General features: G+C 40.8%; 1 protein-coding gene across 2 annotated transcripts in view; it reads left to right on the top strand.

Annotated features, from left to right (window-relative positions):
* Positions 1-22775, top strand: part of LOC137268379 (arf-GAP with coiled-coil, ANK repeat and PH domain-containing protein 2-like) — a 109141-nt gene that overhangs the window by 22839 nt on the left and 63527 nt on the right. Inside the window, exons 3-8 of one of the 2 annotated variants that reach the window (XM_067802944.1) lie at positions 9270-9328; positions 10480-10540; positions 15592-15609; positions 18568-18621; positions 19165-19223; positions 19529-19712. In XM_067802944.1, the coding sequence (XP_067659045.1) occupies positions 9270-9328; positions 10480-10540; positions 15592-15609; positions 18568-18621; positions 19165-19223; positions 19529-19712 (435 nt within the window). The remainder of the gene's footprint in view (positions 1-9269; positions 9329-10479; positions 10541-15591; positions 15610-18567; positions 18622-19164; positions 19224-19528; positions 19713-22775) is intronic. The other variant, XM_067802945.1, reaches the window with a different exon arrangement.

Below are 22775 nucleotides of genomic sequence, written 5' to 3'. Positions count from 1 at the left end.
TTACTATGAATTGTTCTCTACAGTAGAGCTCATGTATTTGTGATAACTGCACTTGTTTAGCAAAGAAAGAGCTCTTGAGAGTGAATATAGTTTAGTGAATATAGTTTGTGACACTATGTAAATCTGCTGATCCTCTGTACTATACGTTATATATTTTAACATGCATGTCCTTCTGTACTATACACATAACACCAGAAGCATACATCATGTTGACATATAGACTGGTTACCAAGTAACATTAAACCTAAATTAAATGTTACATATACCCAAACAGTAGCTTCATCTCACACCTGGTGTCACCTACAGGCAGAAATTAGTGGACATGCAGCTTAGTCTCACTTACACACTGACCCTTGTCTCATATATTTACGTTCAACTGATAGCGTCTCCTGTTGTTGGTTGTGGCTTTGTTCTGATGCTCCATAACACTCATAGACCTGCAAGTATGGTTTTTCTCTGCTTTTAGCAATATTCAGCAATATCACAGCAGGGAACAGCAGCTTGTAAATAATTGGGTCTGAGGATATATGGTGGTTAATCACATGATAAATCAAGGTATTTTGAATGGTGAAAGGAAATATTTTCCAAGTTTGTGTATACTTATGACAGGAACCTTTGGCCATAGATCTGTTAAATTGCATAATCATGTCGTAAACGTTCCCTATGGAGTTTGGTTCCGTTTTGTCTGTGGGTACCACTGAAATATGCTAAAATGGAAATGAATTTTTAAGCCATGTCAGAGTTATCCCTAGTGGTAATCCTGTGTGATTGTACATTTTAATAAAATGATGAAGAATGTGAAAATTTTGCATCCTGAATCAAATCTTCATTTAGGAAAAAATGAAAGCGCACTGATCAACAAACACCTGTGCATGTCATGTGCATTGTCTTGTCCAGAGTTAATTATTTACAGACTATTGGTGATGTTGGTGTTAGAAAAAGCAAGCAAACTTTAACAGGCACATATTCGCCATTACATAGCAGGACTATAGCTGAGGTTGATGTTAAAAACAACACACAATCCTAGAACTATCCTTACTGTATAAAGTGGAATATCATTAGGAATTATGTTATCTGTCTGGCTGTCTATATTGAGAAAGAGGCAACCAAGGTATTTGTGGAGTTTATGAATAATGGATTCAGACGTCAGTGATTGGCTGGCTCTCTTGGCTCCATGTGGCGGTGCGGCATGTACATTGCTAAATATGGAATAACACAGTTTTACCCAACAGCCTCAGTGATCTCATGACTGGGATATATTTATGTAAGTCTTGAGTTGGACATAAAAATAGGTATACCAGTAAATCTATGAGTATATCATGTTAGGAAGTGAATATGTCAACCTCATCCTGTTGCCTGGCATAAGTCCTAGTGTACTTGTCAAACTGCCCAATTGTACCAAGTGCTATATTTGGTATTATGCTTCCTCAGTAAAGTTCAGAGTGTAGTTCTCTTTTGGTTTGAGTCCTATCTATCTTTTGGTTTTGGTTTATGTTATTACTTTAAAAGACTTGTGTAACAGCGGAGGTGGCATCGACTCAAAGGTTTAAAGGTAACATGCAACCCAAAAATCAAACATAATTGAAACACTATTATCACTTATTCATGACATATAATATACATTGCTGCTTGTAAATATACGAATAAACAAAATTATAAGCGTACAATCGCGATTCAAAAGTGCAACATTTTGTACTTGGGCTTACTTCCTTGAAGCCTTTGGGAGACTGAACCCAGTCATAGCGGGTGGGACTGCACTCAAGCATAATGACAATGTCCAATTTGCAGGTTCATTTGCTGATATGCTAAGGGTTCATTGTGTCTACAGAAAAATGATCTGTTTGAAGGGCATTTTAGAAGTATGGCGAGTCACAAGAAAGTAAGATTCTTCATGGATAACAGCTTCTCTTTTTGTACTTGCGTCGTTTCAGTATGGATTCATATACTGTTGTCAAACATATACACTAGAAGTTGTTATCCATGAAGAATGTATGTAGAGATGTTGGGTTTTGTAAATACGTGTTCTCTGAATTTCTGTTCAATCCAATGAAAAATCATCTCAGTAGAGATGGTAAACTACTGCGTGGCTGGAAACTGTCATTCGTCCAAGTACAAAGCAGGACATCAAACTGACAAGAGTTTGCACCAGTTTCCATTAGATCCAGTCATCTGAGAAAAAATGGATGTAGTTTGTTTGCAACCCACAGACATAAAAACATATCGTGTGCAAGTATCACACCTGCCAAATTACATAATGTGGCAGAGACAGGCTCGGGTGCACGAGTCATAAATAAATTGATTTTCTTTATGTCATATAGTCTGATAGGTTCTGATAAGTTCAAAGTGTATGTGGTCAGTGATTGAAGCTGTGTACTGCATGTTGTCTTTAGCAGACAGGCAGGCAGACACATAGGTGTGAATAAACTGGGCTTTTTTTTTCATCACGTTTTTCAATTTTTAGGTTGAATTGGCATATTTGATGATTTGTTTCGGTAAGTGCATACGGAAGGGTACCAGAGTCTACAGAGATGTGTTTTATTTGCATGTGATCTTTAAGTATTCACTCATCACGCCAAAGACCTGGGTTTGATTCCCCACATGGGTACATTTTGTGAAGTCCTTTTCTGGTATCCTCTGTGATGATATTGCTGGAATATTGCTGAAAGTGGCGTCAAACTAAACTCATTCACTCACTCACTAGTGTACCAGCTGTTTGTCTGTATAGTAGTGACCAACAGCTTGTAGTGGAGAGTCTGACTTTTAGAGAAAAAAGTGGTGCCATTAGTGCTCATCAGTACTGTAGCAGTTTACCTCTTCATGATGCTTCTCATCCTCAATATCTCCAGGGTCTACGTTCCGAAAAGTCTCCACTATACCCTGGATGCATCTATGGCTCAGCCCGATAAATTTATTACCTCCCTTGGCTGGCTTTTTATCCAATCAGGTGCCTACGCTGGGAATTTGAGCAAACTACTCACAACTCACTTTCCCTTTTTAAATTCTCTAACCGATTAAACTTGGCAAAGAAACCATGTGTAGGTTCTCTGAAAGTATTAGAAGGATTTCTTGCATATGTTTTAAAAAAGGTTTCGGACCTATAAAGTTGCATGTATGATTTCCCCAAATTGTGAGTCGCACGGCGAGCAAACCTTCGCAGTTGCAACTGCTACCTTTGTTGACACTGGCAAATTCGGTTATAACGGCGACCACTCTGATTGGCTACTGTGAGAAAGCGGAGTCAGCAAAGGGAGGTCATAAAATTATCGGGCCGACCCGTAGATGCGTCCAGGGTATAGTGGAGACTTTTTGTAACGTATACCCTGGAGATATCGAGGATGGATGCTTCTGGACGTTATTGAAGCCAAATAACACTGACATCGGATGTGATCAGTCAGTCAGATGTAGCCAGGTGATACGCTTGTCATCAACAGTAGACATTGATGCCAACTGTGTATCTCATAGCCCCGGGTCAGACATTGATGCCAACTGTGTACCTCATAGCCCGGGTCAGACATTGATGCCAACTGTGTACCTCATAGCCCTGGGTCAGCCGTTGATGCCAACTGTGTATCTCATAGCCCCGGGTCAGACATTGATGCCACCTGTGTACCTCATAGCCCTGGGTCAGACATTGATGCCAACTGTGTACCTCATAGCCCCGGGTCAGACATTGATGCCAACTGTGTACCTCGTAGCCCCGGGTCAGACATTGATGCCAACTGTGTACCTCATAGCCCTGGGTCAGACGTTGATGCCAACTGTGTACCTCATAGCCTTGGTTCAGACATTAATGCCAACTGTGTACCTCATAGCCCTGGGTCAGACATTGATGCCAACTGTGTACCTCATAGCCTTGGGTCAGACATTGATGCCAACTGCATACCTCATAGCCCCGGGTTAGACGTTGATGCTAACTGTGAGCCTCATAGCCCTGGGTTAGACATTCCTGCAAGCTGTGTAGCTCATAGCCCCGGGTCAGACATTGATGCTAGCTGTGTACCACTGGGTTAGAGGGATTGAGTATGGTTTGTTATTACTTTAGCAATAGTTCACAATATCATTGCAATGGACACCAGAAATGGGCTTCACACGCTGTAGTTGTGTGGATAATCGAATTTTAATCTTTCGACATGATCAGGCAATACTTAAACCACGAGGCTACCCCACCATCCTCCACCCATTCCTACCCCTGTGTTGTAACACATCCAGACTATTATTTATTTCCGGAAATAAAGCTATATGAAGAACTAGTTAGTTATATATTGGAATAAAGACAAATGGAACCAGTTTTCAGGAGAGCTAATTTTACAATATTGACTTACCTTAGCATTCTAGACTTGAGCTGGATTTAGTTTTGAATTTAATCCTGTTATACTGATGGGAGGACAGGTTTGAATATATATCAAGTATTGCTAGTTGTAAGGAGGATCTCAGTGAAGTGGTTGAATGCATGTCATTGTGTAATGACAGCAGAGATGTTGCTCATTCTATCAAACAATGACTTATCAGTTGATCTTTTACAGGTTGCTGGTATACTGATGAGCAACACCTAAATGCCCGTGTCTGTGTACAATTTCAATTTGCTAGGTTTGTTAATGGTGTATCCTGTGTTTAAAGCTTTGGCTTGTGAGACACGCTCCATGGGTACAATGTGTGAAGATGTAGATATTGTGCCTTCCTATTCCTGCTAGAGGAATGATATGTGCACCACAGGATGTCTTCTTTCAGGGACTGGCTGTGATCTGATCACCCTGAGTTGTGAGGATGGGATCTAGAGCTTTGAGTAACAGACTAAAATGTTCTTTGGGATGTCCATGTTTGTGTTTGTTTTGATTGTTGTTAATGCCACATTGACACTGTCAGTAAATAATTGAGCCTGGACCTGACAGTGAAGGCCAGTGATCAACAGCATGAACATCGATCTACGTAACTGGAATGTGCCTGACAAGCCGATCCTGTTAGTCGTTTCTTACAGCAAGCACTGGTCACTGAAGACCAAATCTAACCCAGATGCATATTTGTGAGGAGCAGTGATTCAAGTGTTTTCCCATTGACCATGATCAGACCCACGGACCCACTGTCACACAGAAACTCGGGAACAGCCTGACCAGTGGCTTAGCTACATTTAAAAAATCAATGAGCTTACACATCATTTTTGCTATTATAGTTGTACAAGCTCTCAATACTATGTACCTATAAAACTTTGCAACCTTACATGTAAAAATGACTTTCTACATGCCTACAGACAACGTTCAGCTTGGTAAGAGTCCTTCAGGCTCCACCCTTAATGTCCTGCAGGTTGCAATGCCTGCAGCACCACCACAGCACATGAACATCACTCATTGATTTTCTGTCACTGATGTAGCTGCGAACCTGTTGTGCCAGTGTAAGTAGTGAACAGCACTCGCTGCTCCCCAGCACGGTGTTGTTACACATAATCCTGCATACTGGCCTTGACTGCCAGCTATGTCAATGGGCTCTTCCTGGCGCAGCTTCTCTTAGAAGCTTGTGCACTGTAATGGTAGCCTTGGGTAGCCAAGTTGCTCAAGTATACCATCTCATGATCAAGTCCTGGGTTTCATTTTCCGCATACGAACAAGGGATGCACATTGCTTGTTGCAGTCAATCATGCATGCACATGCATTACTCAAATATGCATGCACACACACATGGATAGATACACACCGACCATTACACAAAGTATTGTTATGATGTGGCTAATGGGATGATGGTGTAGTCAAGAGGTTAATGTGTTTGATCATCTTGCTGTAGTTTGAATCCAGACATGGGTGCTGTGTTCCATCTCTTATGGGATGATGGTATAGTGAAGTGAAGTGATGATGGTATAGTGAAGTGGTTAATGTGTTTGATAATCGTGCCACAGTTGGAATCCCCACATAGGTGCAATGTTCCAGAGGGTGCCCCCAAATGTTACGAGGCTATTGTGATGCTATGAATGGCATAAAACTGCTGACTCAGCTTTTTGCAGTTGGTTTTCAGTTTTCTACATGACAGGGTTAAAAATTAACTGGAATACACTCCTCTGAAGAAAGTAACATCAGATGTCATTATGACATAAGGAATTGCTTTGTCAATGCAACAAATTAGTGTGGGAGAGATAGAATCATGGTCTGATTGCGATGCAAGGAAGGTCACTGGCATGTTCCCCAGGGGGTTGAGATCGATAATTGTGCCGTTCGACATCCAATGATCATGAGGAAAACAAAATGCCTTTGAGCAGGTGATCTGAATACTAGTGCTATATGAATATGTATAAGTAATAAACAAAAAAACACAATAGATAATCACTGCTGAATGTATGCTGAATTAATAAATCTTAATATGTAACCTGTCCTTTTTAGATAAGCATCCATCACAAAGTAGTCAACAACCTTAGATACAAGTTATTTGGCAATGTGTGATAACGGGGTTCACATGTGGTTTTGAAAGTTTCATTGAAATATTTGTATGCCTTAATCTTCCCTTTTCCTCTTGTGAATGACATTATATGATAAAAATAAATGTTACCTTTATAAGCAGGAAAAGAAACCTTTCAGTGTTTCCTGCCAGACCCCAAGACCACTGAGTGGACAATGTTTAGTGGTCCTGTTTGTACATCACACATAACATTCATAGAATCACTTAATTATCAATACAAAATTCACTGGTCACCAGAACCTCTGTAAACTTACCATTTATTGGTTCTGATGAATTTTTACTAATGACCGCATGAGCAGTGTACATTTTTGCACACTGATACATGTGTTCCTGTCTGTTAATGTCATTTATTAGGGATAAAAGGTACTTATTTGGCCAAGCTTGACAGAGGCTTCCATACAACAGAGGCTTTCCTCCATACAGGATTCTATTCTATTGTTATATGCAGAACAGCAAAAAAATGATTACACGATGCCATTTAGAAAGTGGTCAAATGCAACATATGTCATATTTGGGATTTCACTTTCTTACTAAAGTACAAATTCTAGTACTTTTTCGGTTGAGTCTCATCCGGGATTCGAACCCGCACCCTCAGAGTCAGGCACCTAATCGCCAGCACACAAAGTCAGCCGCCTAGCCTGCTCAGCCACCGCGACTTCCACAAAAATGAAAGTCGGACAACTGGTAGTCTAGATTGCGTACTTTGTGTACCCCTCTGATAAGTGTAAATTGGCACGGCTCCCACGGCCGAAAGTTATGATTACATGATGCCATATGTCATATTTGGGATTTCACTTTCTTACTAAAGTACAAATTCTAGTACTTTTTCGGTTGAGTCCCATCCGGGATTCGAACCCGCACCCTCAGAGTCAGGCACCTTATCGCCAGCACACAAATGTTGCATTTGACCACTTTCTAAATGGCATCGTGTAATCATAACTTTCAGCCGTGGGAGCCGTGCCAATTTACACTTATCAGAGGGGTACACAAAATACGCAATCTAGACTACCAGTTGTCCGACTTTCATTTTTGTGGAAGTCGCGGTGGCTGAGCAGGCTAGGCGGCTGACTTTGTGTGCTGGCGATTAGGTGCCTGACTCTGAGGGTGTGGGTTCGAATCCCGGATGGGACTCAACCGAAAAAGTACTAGAATTTGTACTTTAGTAAGAAAGTGAAATCCCAAATATGACATATGTAGCAAAAAAATGCATGTTTCCAAAATGAAATCTCATTAAAGTAAGTGTTTGTATTTATATCTTTATTTGAAAAATTGACAAAAGCCTGAGTTGCATTTCTTTTGGTGTTCAGTATGCAGTTCGAAGAGTGAAACACACAGGGTTAATAGTGTAGGTTAATGTGTATTATATACAGTGTTCCCAGAAATTATTGAGAAAATCTTTGTTTTTTTTCTAATGATGCTAAGATTGGAAAAAGGGCTTTCACTATGCACTAAGCATACTAAATAAGGGAGACAACTATTGAAGACTTAGAAGGCAGCTCATTACGTCAAGAGTTATCTCCCTTGTCTGAGCAGACGGCTTCCTGTGTTGACATGGCAGAATTTACAGCAAGAGAGAAAAGAAAGCTCATTCTAGATGATTTTGAAAGGGGTGAGGCTGATGCTAAAGTGTTAGCTTGTAGACATGGTATTCCTCTGTCTACAGTATACAGAACTTTGAAGAATATTCAAACAGGAACCGGGACAGAGCACAAAGCAGGGGCAGGTCGGCCTAGGAAATTCAGTGTTGTGGATCGCCAAAGACTTGGGCAGATTGTGAGTAGGGGCAAATTGAAAAGTTTTGAGAACATCAGAAATGAAATGATTAGCAGAGGAAGTCCTCAGGTATGCAATGAAACAGTTAGGCAGGGATTACAGAGACTTAATTGGTGAAAAAACGTGGAATTCCCTCGCCGTTGATGAAAGATGCACAAAAGGAAAAACGTTTAAACTGGTGTCGGGCTCATGAAAATCAAGATTGGGATAATGTTTTCTTTTTGGATGAAAGTTCTGTTTGGCTTTTCTCTAATTGTGTGAAAATTTGGATCAAAGATACTGTCAAACCTATCTACCAGCGACCAAAACATAGCCCGAAGTTTCACATGTGGGGTGGCATATCGGCTCGCGGAGTGACGCCATTGTGTGTTTTCACGGGAAACTTGACAAAAGAAAGATACGTTGACATTCTAAATGGTCACCTTCTTCCGACAGCACAAACATTGTATGAAGATGATTGGATTTTCCAGCATGATAATGACCCAAAACACACTGCGCGCTACACAAAACAGTGGTTGTCGGGCGAAAATGTTCAAGTTTTAGACTGGCCCAGTTACAGCCCAGACCTAAACCCAATTGAGAATGTGTGGGGAGTCATGAAGGACAGAATAAACCAAAAGGGACTGAGAAATATTGAAGATATGAAGGCCGAGGTGGTCCAATATTGGGATACCCTGTCACATGATTACCTACAAACTTTGATGGGTAGTGTGCCTAGGCGTATTCAGGCATGCATTGCTGAGCGAGGAGGTCTAACAAAGTACTAAAACAAGACTGAGACTGTAAAAGGATGATGTTTTAACATGTTTATGTAAGTAAAACGCCAGAAGTTAAAAAACGTAATGAGTTACATGACGCAACATGATTCTCAATAATTTCTGGGAATACTATACTTATGCGTCAGTTTTGGAAATGTCTCAATTAACCTTGGTGGTTTGTCAGACAAGGATATTAAACCTTGACCTTTCATCCAGGTATAGATCATTGTTTAGCTGAAATAATTGTGTGTTTGCCTGTTTCCTGTTCATGTTGGTTAATCTGTTTTCCTTCTCTTTCAGCTGGTGAAACTGTGCACAACTATGATTGACACGGGCAAGAACTTCAACAATGCAACAGGGTAAAATACAGAGACAGTCAGATAAACACTTTACTTTCATCTTTTGTCATGTTTGAGGTGATTCAGTAGGATACTTGTGTAGCTGTAGATGTGTTTGATGCTCATCATCTTGCTCAATCTGTGCCCAAAACCTTTCCAGTTTTAAGTAGAATTTTGGCATTATTTTAAGTATTTATTTGACATTATGTGATCTCATCTTTACATTGATATAACAGTGCTTCACATTAAGCATTAAGATGCACATGTGTGTGTGCATGTGTGTGTGCGTGTGTGTGTCTGTGTCTGTGTCTGTCTGTCTGTCTTGTGTGTGTGTGTGTGTGTGTCTGTCTGTCTGTCTGTCTGTCTGTCTGTCTCTGTCTGTGTGTGTCTGTGTGTGTCGGTGCATGCGTGCATCTGCCTGTCTGTGGATGTAAGTGTCTGTGCGATGGCCTTTTACGCATCTAGACTAACACTGACATTATACTGGCTCTGATATTATACTGGCTTTGGTACTTACACAAGTGTTTCCCTCAGGATCCAGTGCAGTCTGACAGAATTTCAAAGTTGTACCCCTATTCCAAATAGGCATGCAATGACAGATTTCCAAGCTATTCAAGCATACAATTCTTAAAGGATCAAAAACACAGATATTTCACTTAACTAGTTAACGTGAAATATACACTAAAAACGACCAAGAGTTAGCACTGATTATTGCATAAAAAAGAGAAGGTACCAAATAAATAAAACAAGGTGCTAGATATAAAGCGTTGTTCTCTGAGCCTAGGGGAAACACTATATGCTAACAATAGCACTTACAAAGTGCAGGTTCTTTTAAGATCTTGTATTTGTATACATTCAGTAACGTGTGTCTACCTATTCTGTATAAAGATTGAATAATACAGAATTAAAAGTAAAATTTTTGGTTTTTCAAGCCATCATTTTCCCTATCAAAGTAAACTGTAAACTCTGCATGTAGCAAACATGGTTAAACTTTGTGAGTGAAGATGGTCAAGTGGTTAGAGTGTTAGATGGTCACTTGAAGCTTGAGGTTCAGTTTCTATCATCGGGACAATTTGCTATGGTTCATGTTCCATCTAAGTTGTGTCTGGAAGATCACTGAAAGTGTAAACCCAGACTCATAGACCAATATCTATTTTGAATGTCTGTTCCAGTGGATTCATCACAGGTGTTCGAGATTTGGCGTCATATTTCCACGATGACAATTTGGTGTCGGTAAGTGATTTTCTACTCTTTGGAACAAAAGCTGCTTACTGGCTATGAAACTCCTCACCAGAACCAGATTGGAAAACAGATTTTTATTGATAAAGCCAAACGTTTTGTTGTTTTTACCACATATACAACCAAATGTGCGTGTAAGAGAAAAAGCAAGATAGGTGACAATGATGGTCAGAATAAAGCATGGATGTTAAGGTGTCCTTAGTCCTTTAATACAGTGATCACTCTGAAGCAGATGGTCAGTGGGGGAAAATCTCCCAAGGATAAATTATTGTATATTGTATATTTTTATATTATTGCATAAAGTAAGCATGTATAAGTAATTGAAGTTTCTCCCCATGTTACAATATTAATGGGATATTTTGTATTTCAGTGGGTACAAATCCCCAAATCCCTGCTCAAAGTGATCCCTGTTCATTTTTAGAAATTTAAGAGTATGGAGGTCCTTAGATTCAATAAGTGTAGATGAACACACGAAGGCCTCCGCCATCTTGTTAATTTTGAACAATAGCTACAGAATGAAGTGCATCGTGATATGTATCTTGAATCATGCTGGTGAGTTGTTTCAGCTTCAGTGCTTTTAGAATCTCTTGTAAAATGATTAGTTTAGACCTGCCAGTTTCTGTTTCATTGATAATGATATTGACCTGCCAGTGTAAGCTTTTTCTTAACACTCACAGTTTTGCTTCAGTTTGTTGAAAGCTTCACAGACACACTCAGCTTCTAGAACAGACCCTGTTATGCCTTTTGCAAAACAGTATACACCCCCAAAGTTTCCTTTCAAAATATGTTGATCCAGTTTCTTGGAAAGTAGCATATTTCTAGACTGAAAAAAATGAAAACAGGTGAAGGTTTATGTTAATCAATACAAGTTAATAAACCTTATCAGTGTAGTACTACGCGTTATAGTTGTTTCTGACTGCTTAGCTGAAGTGAAATGATTCCTCAAATGCAGAAACTCCAAGTGGTGAACAACCTGTTGTCAAGAGTTACCTCCCTTAAGGAAGCCGTGTTTTGCTAATCATGTAATCAAATCCCTGATTCAGCATAACTGTTTTCTTTGGTCATTCATTTGTGTCATTCTGTCATTTTTTATATGGTATTGTCAGAAAATTAACTCTAAACAGGCATTGAATAAATAATTAAGAGTTGAAGATGGTTGTACTTTTTCTGTAGTGAAGGAACAAGATGTCCTTCTGTGAGTGCATAAAAGTTTTCAAGGAATCTTTCATGCACAAATTCTCATTAGTTTAAAAGCTTTTGTATGTCATATATATTTTGAAAGGAATCTTATATTTTCTTTTTTAACTGTCCCAGTTTAAATTTGTTTTTCCATGGTTACTGATTTGTTTGACATGTTATGTCCCACAGGATGATAGCAAAGTATCAGTAAGTATCCATGGCAACCAGTTCCAAGATTGCTTGGTTTGCGAATTTCGTCATTTCCAGTGTGCATATTGAACTTCAAATGATTATGTCCAATGTCTTGGTGTGTGAAGTTGTGATGATTCCCTTCTTCCAAAGAACGATTTACAGTTATATTGTACATCAGAACTATTTACGAAAAGTTTGAATTCATAACCTTAGAATTTACTAAAAGGCTTGAGGTGGCATTTTACAAGCTGTAATATCAGTGCTGACAGATCTGACATTTGGATTTCAACTTTTATATTTTGTTAGCACTGTGTTCATGCACAAGTGCTGGTACCTCCTCGATATCTCCAGGGCATACGTTCCGATAAATCTCCACTATACCCTGGATGCATATATTATCTTTGCTCTCTCTACACTCTCACAGTAGCCAGTCAGCTAAGCCACTGTTACACCCAAACTTGTCAGTGTCAACAAAGATAGCGGTCGCTATGGTTTGGTCGCAGTTCAATTCAGATTTGGGGGAAATCATACAGACAAACTGACAGATCTGTATCTTTAAAACATATATGCAAGAACTCCTCCTACCTCTTTCACAGTACCTTTGTGTTGTCAAGTTAATTGGTCAGATAATTCAAGTTGCGAAGGGAGTTGTTATATGCACACTCAGATTCCCAGCGCAGACACCTAAATGGATAAAAAGCCAGTCAAGGCAGGTCATAAATTCATCAGGCTAAGCAGATGGGTATAGAGGATATTTATCGAAACGTATAGTCTAGAGATATCGAGGATGGTACCTTTGGGACTGTTCATCATTTATGCCTCAGGGGAGTGATGATGATTTTTGTGGAGAAATATGTGCAATGTAAATGCAATAAATAAATGCAGCAAATAACGACAACAGTACACCTTGATATAGATACCAGCAACTGTACTGAACAAATTGTACAGGGCTGATATTGGTACCAGCAACTGGACTGAACATTGTATGGAAACCGTAGGGAAGTCAGATCTGTCTTCATCGTTGTTGGCTTGAGTCACTGGACCTGGATTTAGGGAGTGTCATGAACTGGGAACAGTGGACTTTGATCATTATATTAAGGATGATATGTTCTTCATTCATTATCTGATACGTGTGAGTTGAACACACCTTCCAGTTTGGGGAAATTTGATATGTGTATAAGTCTATAGGTATTTCTTCAAATTCTGGGCTTCTAAAAGTAATTAGTTACCAGGGGGAAGTGTGTGATTGTAAAATGCTGTGAAAATGATGTACCTAGTGAACATGTGCCTACACAAGTATGGTTATGGAGAGCTCTTTAAATCTGTATTTTACAGTGCAAATTCTTTAGATTTGTGGTCATTCATGATCAATCTTGGTCAGTTCTGTATCTGAGCTGGCAAAGATCTAGGCCATGGATCAGTTCCCTTCAGAATAAACTAACAATCCCTTATATGCTGTTTAAAGTGGGTAGAAGCCACACAGCTTTCTTTGTTGTTTCAGTGTAGCATTAGTAACTTTCACGTCTGCACTTCAGCACCATATGTGGTCCTCACGGGTGGTATTAACACCAGCTTCATGCACATTTTCATTTGGTAATACAGACGTTATTTTGAAAAGTGCAGGATTTAGAAAGGTGTGACCCATTGTACAAGGATACAGGTTCCACTCATAGCTTTAGTGACATATTTTCTCAGTTTTTCTATTCCTTTCATACCAGTGCATGAAATTAAGCATGTTGATGTGTCTTTGTCTGTGTTAGAAGTGACAAAAATTTGGTTTTCCTGATTCACTGCAGCAAACCTTAAGGACACCTTGGTCCGATAGGGTAACCCTGTGGTTAATGTGTCCGCTTGTCACACCGAAGACCCGTGTTTGGTTCCCTACGTGGGCACAATGTGTGAAGCCCATTTCTAGTGTCCCCACCATGATATTGCTGAAATATTGCTAAAAGTGGCATAAAACTCAGTGCACTCAATCACTCACTCGGGGTAATCTCAGACCCCTTAATTTCCATTGATACAGTTCACATTGACAGTAAGGATCAGTTCCTGTAGTGTTTTCTAAATTCTTTGGGTTTATTCAGTACGAGGAAGAATTTCAAGGGAGTTATTAATGCTACACAGAAATTAGACATAAGTATTCATTGAGATGGCCTCTTCCATTATATTGATTTGTCTTTGTGGTACATGAATCTCAGCTGGAATCATTGTTTCGATGCTATTGTGAAAAATCCACAGTTCCTCATTTCTGTACATCCTTGTATCCATGGCAACAGATTCTCAAAAACTTGTACTATGTCCTTTGCATGATAATGTCATGTGCAAGTACTATTAGCCTGATCAAAATATTGGAGCATTTTTCATTTCAAGTAAGAAAAAGTCAATGGAGTAAAATAGAACTTGGTAAAGGTATATTGAATTGTACGAACTCTTGGGGGAAGAGAATTATCTGTAGATCATCACCCCCTCAATGCATCATCACTTCAGGGGGACCCTCCCTCAGGATCCCCCTCAGACCTTGCCCCTTGGCACGTGTTGACAAATGTCTGTTCCCTTGGTCAAACATCTATCAAGTACAGTTGTAGTGTAAAATGAGCACAATGTCCAAAAATGTGAAAAAAAGTTCCACACAAAAGCAGAAATAATGGCATTATCTGTAACAAGGTTCACTCTCCTTTTCTGAGCATTTCCAGAGATGCAGAATACGATGAATTATTTAACTAGTGATTGGGAGAAGTTTTGGCTTGTCATGTCTGTAATGTTTTGAGTGTCATATACAAAATGTTTCTGCTGCAGTGTACAGGATGCCAGTTTTGATCCCCATACCCTGGAAATCTGTGAATCTGTTTTTGATGTCCAGGTCTCAATATAGATGGAATAATGCCAAAAGCAATGTAAAATCATGCTCACTTACCTCACATTAGGGTAAAAACTCTGGACATTTTGATCATTTTCTAAGTTTTGTGGAACTGACACTATTTGTTGATGGTCGACATGGACCTCACCTTGTCGGTAGTGTACAGAACATTCATGGTTTACATCAAGGATCATGATTGTCAGAAGTTTTATACATTATATATACTACTGGACCTAGATTATCAAAGCTCTCTTAGCACTAAGATAAGCTAAGATAGTCGTAAATGGCTCACGTAAACATTAACTTACGACTCTCTTAGTGCTAATAGACCTACAAAAATATAGGTCCAGGGTTCTAACTTGATGTATAGCATCTAAAAGTAATAGCAGTGTTTATTTTGGGAGAGGATAACCATTGACAGGTTTATTGGAAAATCGTACTGACAGTCACACAAATAACATTGAGTTACTTGTTAGGAAAAAAAGTAATTTTCTTGTGGTTTGATATATTGTTCAGATGCCATTTGAACTGATTATAAATTAAGTAATATACAAAGGTACATTATTTGCTTTTAAATTTAAACTAAAATTAGGGGCCAGACTTATATTTGGTTTGGATTTGATACTTCAATCAAGAAAAAAAGAGCTACTATGGCTTCTGTGGGTGAATATTTAGCAAGAAGCGGATACAATGTTTCGTGACTTGTTTCTTTTTGAACACCTATTTCCCATTAGGTATAGTTAGACCAACTCTGTGACACAATTAAATTTGTGTTACCATGGTAACTGATTTATTTCACATGTGTTATGTCCCACAGGATGATAGCAAAGTGTCAGTAAGTATCCATGACGACCAGTTCCAAGATTGTAACTGGTGCAGATTTGTAGGTGATATATAGTCTAATGCTAATCCTGCTTTATTTACCGGTAGGTCTTTTAAGCATTGCAGGGAAGGCTAGGCAGTATGGAAAATAACGTGGTTCTGGGACTGTGAGACAGACTAGTGATATTGAGGGGAAACGTGTGGCAATCAGAACAACCTCGGTTATAAAGTGCATGTCTCCATCGATTTATTATGATACTCATCCTGGTCCAATGACCTCCATGCATTGTTTTAGATTGGAGCTTTATCAAACAACTACTGACACATGAAAACTTTGATCTTCATTTAACTTGTTGCCTCAGAAGAGTGAGCACTTCATAATAAAACTTCAATATGTTTGAAATAAATTATTTTGACACAAATACTGACAATACTTCTCTGCATGAAGACAATTGTGACACTGTCACTGACAATCGTGACACTTTCAAGTGACATTTCATCAGAGAATGACTAATGGCGAGATTTTCCTGAGTGTTAGTGAAAAGGAAGGAAAGTTCTTGCCATGCTTTGTATTTGTTATATCATGCACCAAGGCATTTTATTCTGGTAATATCCTTGTTCCATTGCTGAGAGGTTAGTGTCATGACATCACCCAAGGGCATGAATAGAACATTGAGACAGGATGTTAGTTTGTATGGTGGCCTGATTTTATGAGTGTTTCAGTCAACTCAAACATGCATGCAGTGTTACTGCTTGCTTTCCCATGTCAGCCTCCTTCAGATGAAAATGTCAAAAGCATTCATGATCCTTCTGTTTCTGTGTGTTTGTTGAAGTCTGACATGATTTGATGAACATGTCATAGTTTATGCTGTTCCTATTAACATGAATAAGCTGTTAAATAGAACTGTTGTGAATCCATTAAGACACTTCATGGTGTTAGTGATGGGCCATCTATCATCATGATCATCATAACAATGTATTCCCTCCTTGTGCTTTGTGCCACTTATTTCTTTCTAGTAGACTAGATCCCTCTCCTGGTTGTGGCTTATCAAGGTCAAGGTTATGGCTGGATGGCAAAGGTGTTTTTTTCTAATTAGCTTTAGTTTGATTTCTTTTATTTTCTATTTATTTAATTTCTTTTCTCATTCTTCAAGGGTGCAGTGATCAATATGAATCTTCAATATCATAAAGTAGTAGGTTATGTCATCATCTACCACTTCATCGACACAGAAGTCAACCATCTCACTGACAAGGAAGAAATGAGTTGGGTAAAACAGCATTTGTACCATCTCATTGACAAGAAGACCTGAGTGAGGTGGTCTAGTGGTTATACAATCTTGTCAAGAAGACCCAAGTGAGGTGGTCCAGTGGTTATACAATGTTGTAAAGAAGACTTGGGTGCGGTGGTCCAGTGGTTATACAATGTTGTCAAGAAGACCTGAGTGAGGTGGTCTAGTGGTTATACAATGTTGTCAAGAAGACCTGAGTGAGGTGGTGTAGTGGTTATACAGTTTTGTCAAGAAGACCTGAGTGAGGTGGTCCATAGGTTATGCAGTCTTGTCAAGAAGACCTGAGTGGAGTGGTCTAATGGTTATAGAATCTTGGCAAGAAAACCTTGCTGAGGTGGTGTAGTGGTTATGTGATCTTGTCAAGAAGACCTGAATGAGGTGGTGTAGTGGTTATAGAATTTTGCCAAGAAAACCTGAGTAAGATGAAGTAGAGGTGATACTGTCTTGTCACGAAGACCTGAGTGAGGTGGCCTATTGGGTACGACATTTCATCAGCAAGAAGACCTGATTTGGATAGGTTGTGGGTTATAGCATCTCACTGATGAACTGACCCGGATTTGACTTGTTGCTGTTGGGAAAGCCCTCCTGGTGATAATCTGTAGGATTTTGCTTCAGCACTACAAACAATTTAGTGCATAGAGCACCACATTTTGTGTATGACCCCGATGAGTGATTAATTTGATAGTGTCCCCCCAGCATTGATATCTTTGGGATAGACAAGGGCTTCATGGTCAGACTGTGGGGACTTGGTGTACACAGGCCCGTAGAATACTGAATGATTTATAGACGTCTTCATCTGTCGATCTGAGTCTTGTCTCTATCACACGATACTAGTGCATACAGACTGCCACCATAGTCTTGCATGCATGCAGACACTTCCTGTCACTCTCGCATGTCTAGCACAGTACCGATTCTATGCCTTGACTTGACGAATGCATCTTGTATGTACTGAATGTTTGCATAGTTTAGTTTGCTTTTTCTGATCCTATTACCTATATCCTATGTCATCACCCAGCTGAAGAAGGTGCCGACTTCTTGATGAATATTTTTATGTTGATTTGTTGTGATATGTGTAATACTTCGCCTGTTGGTATGCATATGCAGAACGTTCTTGTTTTCATGGGGTTTCTGTATAGATTTCAGACGATCCTGATGACAGTTGGCACATAGTTACCTTGATGTTTTTCCAGCACAACTAAACCATTACGGTGTTTTGATTGTGGCTGTTGGGGGCTTGTTGGAAGCTTGTTGGTGACCCATGACAGCATGCATCGCTTCTGATATTAGCCTGGGCTGGATTATCAGAACCAGACGTAGTGGCTGGATTATCAGGGCCAGAATTAGTGGTTGGATTATCAGGGCCAGACTTAGTGGCTGGATTATCAGGGCCAGACTTAATGGCTGAATTATCAGGGCCAGACTTAGTTGTTTACTTAGTGGTCTGTGATAGAGCTGAAAAATTGCTTTGTGCAGCATCAAGTATATGCTAAGCACACAAACATATACATACAAACCAGCTACATTTTATATCTTCTCCCTCTGTCTGCCTTTCTCCCCCAACCCATTCCATCAGTTTACAGAGGGTTAAAAAGAAGTTCATTATGTTTTTACATTTTTTTTTCTTCACAACTTATTCTACAAAAATAATTGATTTGTTTTGTATGAGACTTTGTTGTTTTCAGGCTTCCCTTAATCGGTTTGCTCATGCCATGTCTGAGATGCTCAAATATTTCACAGTGAGTTTTTTTCAACAAAATGTCAGCAGGCTGCTTCATTATGTTCATGAACATATAATGTGACAACTTTTACATCAGTCCTCATCACAGTACTTCATTCTCCATGCAGAGTCTAGTTTAACACTGATTTTGCCCTTCTCTTGTTTATGGTGACCCGTGAAGTTCCCGGGGTAGAGTAGGCCTTCAGCAACCCATGACTGCCATGCATGTCGTAAGAGGCGACTAACAGGATCGGGTGGTCAGACTCGCTGACTTGGTTGACACATGTCATCGGTTCCCAATCATGCAGATTGATGCTCATGTTATTGATCACTGGATTGTCTGGTCCAGACTCGATTATTTACAGACCACTGCCATATAGCTGGAATATTGCTGAGTGCGGCGTAAAAGTAAACTCACTCACTTGTTTATGGTATCCATTTTGCTTGTGATCATCCTGACGAGCTGAAATAACTTTCCTCTCACAAAAAGTTTATCATCTAACATTATCTTCTAGTTATCTAATAGGATATTGCTTCAGTGTTTTCAATTTCCTATTTGCAGATACTCATGGACCAGGCCCATCGATCTGTATGCAAAAATCTCAACAATTTCATCAGAAAGTAAGCTGTAGATCTTTGAACAAGATTGTTTGCACCAGAAGCAAAATACTGTGCTTTTAAGTGAATACCTGTCATGTCAGACATAGAAATGTGTCGGGGGAGAGTAGGGCTGCAACGATTCGATTAGATTCATCAACATTCGAATCTGACTTTTTGGTTTTGATTTTCAGTTACCGTTATCACTAATATTTGAATACCTACTTAGATTATTTCTACACAGTGAGAACATAATTTTGACTCCAACTTGAGCCGTTTCAAGCACGGATATAATAACATGTTACATTAACGTGTTACGTTGATTGCAGTGACATCAAGAAGGCCAAGGAAACAAAGAAACATTTTGAGAAGATAAGTGACGACATGGACAATGCGTTGTTACGGAATGCCCAGGCCTTGAAGAGCAAGCCACAGGAGTGTGAAGAGGCTCACAACACTCTGACAGCCATGAGGTCCTGCTTCGCCCACACCTCTCTAGACTACGTGTTCCAGGTCAGTGTTCATGTTAGCCCACACCTCGCTAGAGTACTTGCTCCACGTCAGTGTTCATGTTTGCCCACACCTTGCTAGACTACGTGTTCCAGGTCAGTGTTCATGTTTGCCTACACCTCGCAAGAGTACTTGCTCCACGTCAGTTTTCATGTTTGCCCACACCTCACTAGACTACTTGCCCCACGTCAGTGTTCATGTTTGCCCACACCTTGCTAGACTATGTGTTACAGGTCAGTGTTCATGTTTGCCCACACCTCGCTAGAGTACTTGCTCCACGTCATGTGTTCATGTTTGCCCACTCCTCGCTAGAGTACTTGCTCCACGTCAGTGTTCATGTTTGCCCACACCTTGCTAGACTATGTGTTACAGGTCAGTGTTCATGTTTGACCACACCTCGCTAGAGTACTTGCTCCACGTCAGTGTTCATGTTTGCCCACACCTCGCTAGAGTACTTGCTCCACGTCAGTGTTCATGTTTGACCACACCTCTCTAGAGTACTTGCTCCACGTCAGTGTTCATGTTTGCCCATACCTCGCTAGAGTACTTGCTCCACGTCAGTGTTCATGTTTGCCTACACCTCTCTAGAGTACTTGCTCCACGTCAGTGTTCATGTTTGACCACACCTCGCTAGAGTACTTGCTCCATGTCAGTGTTCATGTTTGCCCACACCTCGCTAGACTACTTGCCCCACGTCAGTGTTCATGTTTGCCCACACCTTGCTAGACTATGTGTTGCAGGTCAGTGTTCATGTTTGCCCACACCTCGCTAGACTATGTGTTCCACGTCAGTGTTCATGTTTGCCTACACCTCACTAGAGTACTTGCTCCACGTCAGTGTTCATGTTTGCCCACACCTCGCTAGACTATGTGTTGCAGGTCAGTGGTCATGTTTGCCCACACCTCGCTAGAGTACTTGCTCCACGTCAGTGTTCATGTTTGCCCACACCTTGCTAGACTATGTGTTCCACGTCAGTGTTCATATTAGCCCACACCTCGCTAGAGTACTTGCTCCACGTCAGTGTTCATGTTTGCCCACACCTTGCTAGACTATGTGTTCCAGGTCAGTGTTCATGTTTGCCTACACCTCGCAAGAGTACTTGCTCCACGTCAGTTTTCATGTTTGCCCACACCTCACTAGACTACTTGCCCCACGTCAGTGTTCATGTTTGCCCACACCTTGCTGGACTATGTGTTGCAGGTCAGTGGTCATGTTTGCCCACACCTCGCTAGAGTACTTGCTCCACGTCAGTGTTCATGTTTGCCCACTCCTCGCTAGACTACTTGCCCCACGTCAGTGTTCATGTTTGCCCACACCTTGCTAGACTATGTGTTGCAGGTCAGTGTTCATGTTTGCCCACACCTCGCTAGAGTACTTGCTCCATGTCAGTGTTCATGTTTGCCTACACCTCACTAGAGTACTTGCTCCACGTCAGTGTTCATGTTTGCCCACACCTCGCTAGACTATGTGTTGCAGGTCAGTGGTCATGTTTGCCCACACCTCGCTAGAGTACTTGCTCCACGTCAGTGTTCATGTTTGCCCACACCTTGCTAGACTATGTGTTCCACGTCAGTGTTCATATTAGCCCACACCTCGCTAGAGTACTTGCTCCACGTCAGTGTTCATGTTTGCCCACACCTTGCTAGACTATGTGTTCCAGGTCAGTGTTCATGTTTGCCTACACCTCGCAAGAGTACTTGCTCCACGTCAGTTTTCATGTTTGCCCACACCTCACTAGACTACTTGCCCCACGTCAGTGTTCATGTTTGCCCACACCTTGCTGGACTATGTGTTGCAGGTCAGTGGTCATGTTTGCCCACACCTCGCTAGAGTACTTGCTCCACGTCAGTGTTCATGTTTGCCCACTCCTCGCTAGACTACTTGCCCCACGTCAGTGTTCATGTTTGCCCACACCTTGCTAGACTATGTGTTGCAGGTCAGTGTTCATGTTTGCCCACACCTCGCTAGAGTACTTGCTCCACGTCAGTGTTCATGTTTGCCCACACCTCGCTAGAGTACTTGCTCCACGTCAGTGTTCATGTTTGACCACACCTCTCTAGAGTACTTGCTCCACGTCTGTGTTCATGTTTGCCCACACCTCGCTAGAGTACTTGCTCCACGTCAGTGTTCATGTTTGCCCACACCTCTCTAGACTACTTGCTCCACGTCAGTGTTCATGTTTGACCACACCTCGCTAGAGTACTTGCTCCACGTCAGTGTTCATGTTTGCCCACACCTCGCTAGAGTACTTGCTCCACGTCAGTGTTCATGTTTGCCCACACCTTGCTAGACTATGTGTCGCAGGTCAGTGTTCATGTTTGCCCACACCTCGCTAGACTATGTGTTGCAGGTCAGTGTTCATGTTTGCCTACACCTCGCTAGAGTACTTGCTCCACGTCAGTGTTCATGATTGCCCACACCTCGCTAGAGTACTTGCTCCACGTCAGTGTTCATATTAGCCCACACCTCGCTAGAGTACTTGCTCCACGTCAGTGTTCATGTTTGCCCACACCTCACTAGACTATGTATTGCAGATCAGTGGACATGTTTGCCTACACCTCGCTAGACTATGTGTTAAAGGTCAGTGGACATGTTTGCCCACACCTCACAAGACTATGTGTTGCATGTCAGTTGACATGTTTGTCCACACCTTGCTAGACTACGTGTTGCAGGTCAGTGGTCATTTTTGCCTACACCTCGCTAGACTATGTGTTGCATGTCAGTTGACATGTTTGTCCACACCTTGCTAGACTATGTGTTGCATGTCAGTGGACATGTTTGCCCACACCTCGCTAGACTATGTGTCGCAGGTCAGTGGTCATGTGTCTTGTCTACAGTCTTGGGGATATTGTGGTACTATTATTCTCTTTGTAATCTCCAAGTTTAGAATTCATACAGATGTTGTGCAACACTAATGCTCCCTTTAGGTCGCCTTAACTTTTGAGCAAATCACCATCTTTGAGGGGCTTATATGAGAAAAGACCCGTGAAGGACGGGGTAGAATAGGCCTTCAGCAACCCATGCTTGCCATAAAAACCGACCATGCTTGTCGTAAGAGGTGACTAA

Source organism: Haliotis asinina, chromosome 16 (assembly GCF_037392515.1).
Source record: "Haliotis asinina isolate JCU_RB_2024 chromosome 16, JCU_Hal_asi_v2, whole genome shotgun sequence".
NCBI classification, from domain to species: domain Eukaryota; kingdom Metazoa; phylum Mollusca; class Gastropoda; order Lepetellida; family Haliotidae; genus Haliotis; species Haliotis asinina.
The sequence above is the reverse complement of the archived record's forward strand: the minus strand, read 5'-3'. Positions and strand labels throughout refer to the sequence as shown.